This window comes from Helobdella robusta, assembly GCF_000326865.2.
Source record: "Helobdella robusta unplaced genomic scaffold HELROscaffold_39, whole genome shotgun sequence".
In the NCBI taxonomy this organism is placed as follows: Eukaryota; Metazoa; Annelida; class Clitellata; order Rhynchobdellida; family Glossiphoniidae; genus Helobdella; species Helobdella robusta.
In genome coordinates this window covers 580,534-587,390 of record NW_008704865.1, presented here as the reverse complement: position 1 = coordinate 587,390, position 6,857 = coordinate 580,534, and the positions used below count along the sequence as shown (strand labels likewise).

The 6,857-nt window shown below is 34.7% G+C and overlaps 1 protein-coding gene across 1 annotated transcript in view; it reads left to right on the top strand.

Moving 5' to 3' along the window:
• Positions 1 to 3,000, top strand: part of HELRODRAFT_176715 (hypothetical protein) — a gene marked incomplete at both ends in the record, with an annotated part of 5,433 nt that extends 2,433 nt beyond the window's left edge. Inside the window, 4 exons of the mRNA XM_009024069.1 lie at positions 397 to 556; positions 610 to 1,099; positions 1,326 to 2,624; positions 2,789 to 3,000. Coding sequence (XP_009022317.1) covers positions 397 to 556; positions 610 to 1,099; positions 1,326 to 2,624; positions 2,789 to 3,000 — 2,161 coding nt within the window. The remainder of the gene's footprint in view (positions 1 to 396; positions 557 to 609; positions 1,100 to 1,325; positions 2,625 to 2,788) is intronic.
• Between the last annotated feature and the right edge of the window lie 3,857 nt (positions 3,001 to 6,857).

Below are 6,857 nucleotides of genomic sequence, written 5' to 3'. Positions count from 1 at the left end.
CAAGGTAAACAACGACAACAGCGTTCTCGAAACCAGCATTACAAGGAAACTCATCAGCAGTATGAACAGTTTGAACAACAACGTCGTCAAAAACATGAAGATAAACACAATAATCAATCACATCAGCTGAAAAGATATAATCCACTACAAGAAAAAAAGCAAAATGAACAAACACATCAACCGCAACAAAAACGATGTCAACCACAAAACCAACAACCACAACAACCACATACACATTTTGAACAACAACATCAACAAAACCAGCCTCATCAAAAACAGATTAAATCGAACAGTCAACAACTTGAACAACAGTTAGAACATAAACGTAAACAGCATGGTGAACAACGTGAAGTTAAACAACGAAGTAGTCAATACAAACAGCTCCCTTCACACCAGCCGCACCAACAACACGAACAACATCAACTACATCAACAATACTTGCAACACCAACATCTTCAGCCACACCAGCAACAAAATCAGCAACAGAACTTTCCACAGTATAAGCAGACAGACGTTTGTAGAACAGAAAACCTGCGAAGGAATAAAAATTGCAAACGTCAGCAAGGGCAGTACTTCAAAATGAAATCTGCTAACAACAACTCCAAACAGAACCACCACGTTCCTAACTGGTCCAAATTGCACGGAGCCAGCGAAAGTTCAAATAATGATGATGATGACGACGACGACGACAACGCTAGTAAATCGAACTTGCTATTGCTCGATAGCATTCATTGGAAGCAGCCAGGCACTCGCCACAACTATTCATCTCGACGTCGTTGCAGTAGCGTCAGTTCAGACGAACTACACCGCCGAGTCGCTGCCAAGAAAAATATTCTCAGTCCCAAACCAAATTTGCACTTCAGAAGGTTTTCCGACACGAGTTTAGCCACGCCGCGTGTCCTTCCAGTGAAGAAACACTGTCGCGAAGCTCACAAACTAAAATCCTCTCCGGTTTTTAGCGACGACGATGGCCACTCGCCCGCGGTTTGCTATCCGCATCAGAACAAGAACAAGAACGGCCGCATGAATATTTGCTTCGTCGATGAGTTGAAGGATTCTGATGAAGACAGTGGCTGCTTCGATAACACCGATCAAAAAAGTTTTGCTTTGTTTTAAATGTTTAGGTTCTTTTTATTTTGTATCATTGTTGATGTAGTTTTGCTCTGTGTTTTATTAGTATATACGTATATGGTAGAAAATATTTTTTATCTGTTGCATAAAAATGAAACTATAAAATAATGTAATTTATAAACGTAAATGAACACATGATCTATTTCATTTTGAACTAATATCGATTAAAAACAGTTTTTCAAAAATTTTTAAAGATTGTTTGAAAGATTTCAGCAAACCTCTCAACCTGTCACGACAGCACGATATCCTGGCTGCATCGGACATCAATTATGTGAAGGTACTGAGAGACAACGAGCAGCTGCAGAACGTGCTGCCAAAAATAAAGGAACAGTACAGAAAGTTACACAAAAAACAAAAAAGTCGAACAAATGTTTCTCCGGGTTTGAAGAGTTTGTCACCAAAGATATTTTATTCTAATCTAGAAACGTCAGTTGATGTTTTTAAATCGTCAGATAAGAATTCAAGTTTGAACGGCTTCCATCCTCCATCTCTTGAGCGGGAGGAAAATGTTTTGTCAAAAAGGTTTTCACGTAAAAAGTTCTCACCTAAAACATTTTTGTCAAAAAATTGTTCACCAAAAAAATATAAACCTAAGCAGCAATTTTCATCTTCTCGATATTCTCCTGAAAAGTGTATGACCAATGATTATTTTCCGCACACGATGTCAACAAAGAAATTTTCTTCAAAACGTTATTCCCCAGTTTCATGTTACTCAGATAAGTTTTCCAACGTTCTCGAATATAACAACGGCTTGAAGTTTAACAGTGGATGTCGGCATTCAACCGCATTCAGTAACAAGACTTGTTCCAATTCTAAACAAGAAACAAATAAAAAAAATGTTGAACAATCTCCACAAAACATATTTGGGGTGACCAAAATTAAAAATCCTAAAAAGTTTAACTATATGTATTTACATAAGAATACCGATGATGAGTGCTGGAGAGGAGGCATTTACATGCCTAACTCTTCCCCAAACTCCGATGTTCGTGGTTCCAACTGGGATATGCGTCACAGCACAAACAATTCTTGCAGACATAAAAAAGAAGACAGAATGAAAATATCAAGCGGTCCTAATGTGAACATGGCTACTTACGCTATGGACAGCAGCACTCCATTCGATCAAAGTACCCAACACCATCATCTACCTTGCTACCGCCGCCACAAATCCAGTCCATTGTTCCGTCAGCCCTTTCACGTCATCTGTTCGTCATCATCTTCTTCCGAGCTTCAGTCATTCTCCTCTTCGTCAGTATCATTGAATGAAGAAAATCAGGTGAATGTGAATAACTTTCTAGGCACACGCAGTCAGAATTATGGGCAAGGACGAAATTACAACTGTTTGAAGCCAACATCACCAGTTTGCCATCCTTGCCATGCCATGAGCAGACGCGCAAACAAAAACTGTTTCAACAAATACATACCCACCAACATGAACAACAGAAGGCTAGAGAAGGAACAACGTGTAGGAAACTCAACTATGTTTATTAACGACGGTAACGATCGAAGCAAGGTGCCAACCAACTTTCTGAACAAAGTTACGCCCGTTTGCAAAAGGAATATAATCTATAATTCAAAAAGTAGTTTTTAAATTAATTATTTTTGAAATTTGATTAAAATTTTCTCAGATCAATAATATCTTTTAATTAACTCCTTACAGAAACTTTAATGGCGCCCACTTTCTTAAACGCGCGAAACTGCACCGCGATGAGGTCCTCATTGTTAGAGAGTCGCAAGGCGAAAGTAAACTTCGGTGATCCCTGTCTCAACGACTACGGCAGGTCTCCTTATGTCCATTGTCAAATTTCTTCCACTAATTTGGGAGGCCAGGATTGCTCCAATGATCATTGTTTCTACGATATATCAGAGTGATCAGTGCATCTACGCTGTATCCGTACTAGTGTTTGTTTTATGAGTTTGAAAATCAGCATCGTCTCTTTTTCATGGTCTTTGTGATTTTAAATAAACGCGAAAGGACCATTGTTTCTATTCTACAATATATCCAGCAAACTGTTGCATTTTAATTAGACGCTTACTTGACGTGAATAAGGATATGATGATGATGATGATGTTGATGACTATGATGATGACGATGATGTTGTTGGTGGTGATGACGATGGTAATGACAACGACAATGATGATGAAGAAGGAGATTTCTTAGTAATAATGGTTTGAATGATAATGCGAAATAAAGAAAATGATGAATGTGATGATAGTGACGAATGATGGTTAATGATGAGATTATTTTTGCACAAAAGTTTAATGAAGCAACAAAGAACAATAATTTCATCTCTCGATCAATCAATCAATCAATCAATCAATTAGCTTATAAAGCGCTATTTCCGCGATGTTCAACAGCGCTCCTCAATTAATTTTGAAAACAGATGGGTCTTGAGATCCGCTCTGAACTTCGCAAGTGATGGAGAAATAGTTAGAGAAGTAGGTAGAGAGTCCAGAGAAAAGGACCAGAAAAAGCAAAAGCAGATTTGGCAAAAGAGTGTTTAACACGAGTTAAGAAAAAGCGAGAAGAAGAAGACGATCGTAAACCGGGGCGTTTAGGTTCAATTAATATATCTGATAAGTACTTAGGAAATAATTTAGATTGAGACTTATACATGAACGTGCAAATTTTAAAAATTATTCTATATTTTATAAGTAGCCAGTGCAAGAGAACAAGATATGGAGATATATGAGAAAAGAAAGGGGCACGAGCAACTAGACGAGCAGCAGAGTTAAAAGCTTTACTTAAAGGATAGAGTATAGAGTCAGGAAGACCATAGTAGAGCGAGTTACAATAATCAATCCTAGATAAGACTAACGAAGTAACAAGAAGGAGAAGAGTAGGCAAAAGTTTTTTTATTCTACGTAGATGAAAGTCAATATCACTCTATTTATTTCATTAAAAACACATTACAACAGGACAAATTGCATTTTTATAACAATCCATTTTTTGTTGTAACTCCATTTTTAAGATCGTTAACTCAACATTTTTTTATCTGAATTTGACTTATCTCATAGTTGAATTAACAAGCTAGAGAGAGAGAGAGAGAGAGAGAGAGAGAGAGAGAGAGAGAGAGAGAGAGAGAGAGAGAGAGAGAGAGAGAGAGAGAGAGAGAGAGAGAGAGAGAGAGAGAGAGAGAGAGAGAGAGGGAGAGAGAGAAAGATTTAATAAAAGTTGACAACCTTGATGTTATTCATTACACAAAGGACATTTAGTTCTATGATTACTGTCACAAAATTTTTAATGTGATATTTCACGCATGTCATATTTCGATAACGTACATGATTAATGTGATGTTGCTTGTAATGAAAATTACATTAAAAATTCGATATATAGAGAGGCCGGTTTTAAATTTATTTATTGGGCACAGTGAATAAATAGGTAAATTAATTTAGTAACTACTGTGTTTTTGTAACAACTTCATTGCTGCCTGCGTTATTTATGTATTTAATCTTAAAAAATTTACCTTAATTTTTAATGTTTTTGATCTTATTATGCTTGATGTTATTCATCCTATTATTATTATTATTATTATTATTATCATTGTTATTATTATTATTATTATTATTATATTATTATTATTCTTATTATCAATATCATTTATTGTAATTCGAATTTTTCAACATTTTTATTCTTAATTTACTTAAGTCACTAATTACTCAAACATTGTGTTTGTGTGTGTGCGTGCGTCTGTGCGTGCGTCTGTGTGTGTGTGTGTCTCTCTCTCTTTTTTTCTCTCTCTCTTTCTGGGTGTTTATGTGTGTGCGTATGTGTGTGTGTGTTTGTATTTGTGTGTGACAGCGTATGAACACGGCATGGTGTATAAAATGATAGATATAAAATCAACGTAATATTCAAAAAAAAAAAAAAAAAACTACAACACTATTATCAACAAAACTAGAATAGATGAATGTTGTACAAACTAATCTACAATGCTTCAAATGTTTTGTCATATCGTGATCACTCGAAATATAAAATATAGAATGGCAAGCTATGGATTTTAAAATTTCTTCAAAAGAAAGGTATCTTGGGGAAAAAGAGGAAATTTTATTTTGTGTATTTCTATGCATGCACACGTGCGTGTGTGTGTGTTTGTATATATGTGTATGTGTTTGTATATGTGTGTCTGTGTGTGGATATTTTTGCGTACTATCTGTGTTTATGTGTTTGTATATCACATATGTTTGTGTAGCTATGTTTGCACTCACTCACCCGCTCGCTCGCTCGCTCACTCACTCACTCACTCACTCACTCTCTCACACACACACACACACAACGATACATACATATGTAGCATCCGATTGGTGATAATAATTAGTTTTCAAGATTTTCACAAAATGGCGGATTAGAAGCCTGGGCGAGAAGAACTCATGACGATAAATTTTCACACGAAAATCAATGATAACTTTGATTTAATGGCATAATTAAATTTTTAAAACATTTAACGATGTATTTATTTGGTTTAAATTCATATCCAAATTTCACCAGATCATTCCAATCAGATATATGTCGGGTTTCTTTTCGTCTATTGTTAATTTCCCTGGCTTTTTATAATTTATTTTCTTATTTTGAATACAATGATATTAATGTTACGTTATTTTAATGTTAGTATGGCGTTAATGTTATGTTAATTTTATGTTAATATTAACAATTTGTTGAAGCATACATACATACATATATATATATATATATATATATATATATATATATATATATATATATATATATATATCTAATCATATGTACTGGGACATTGAATATATCGTCAAACGTTTGCATTTATTGTTGAAAATTTGTACTGAACCAACCCAAGCTAATAATATAAAGAAGAAAAATAAAAAAGAATTAACCTAGCAGCAATCAGGAAGACGCTGTATAAAATTTTATTATTTTTATTTTTATTTATTATTATTATTATTATTGATTACCTATTAGTTGTTGTTTTTATTGCTATTTTATTGTTTCAGTCGTGATGCGATTGCTGCTAACAAAAAATTACGCGCCTAACGTGTTTACGTACCTAGCTAAAATTACGCTGTACCTTGCCGCTTTAAAACACAGAACGTTTTTAATGACATAAACAAATTTTTAAATCATTAAATAATGTATTTATTCGGTTTAAGTTCATATCCAAATTTCATCAGATCATTCAAATCAGATATATGCTAGGGGTTTTGTAAGATGTGAAAAATTCTGTCTTTGTGCGTTTGTGTTTTGGGTTTGTGTGTTTTGGGTCTGTGTGTTGTGGGAGTCTGCATGTGAGTTATGCGTGTGCTGTGTGTGTCTGTGTGTGTGTGTGTATGTATGTGTGTGCACGCGCATGTATTTACATTGTGTTAGATTGTTCTTTGTTGTATGTGTTTGTCAAACTTATTATCAAATATTTAATGGCATAGAACCCTTCTCAACAAAAGACACATCGTCTTATTAACACGTTGTTGCATACGAGCGGATATAAAATTTCCTTAGTTGTTTGATGCATAAAATTGAACGAAGTTATTTTTAGAAAAGGATTTTCCTAAAAAGAAATGTAACCCACTTTAAAATATTCCTTTCTAACCGATTCAATTATTTTCAAATATTTGCTTGTCTTGTGTGCTCTGGACAGACTGATTTGGTCATTGCTATAAATAAATTTAGATGTTAAATAAACTTTGAATTACTCTAGTTCATTATTCTCTATCTAGGTGATTTCACCTCGCTCACTCAGTCGTGCATGTATGTGCGT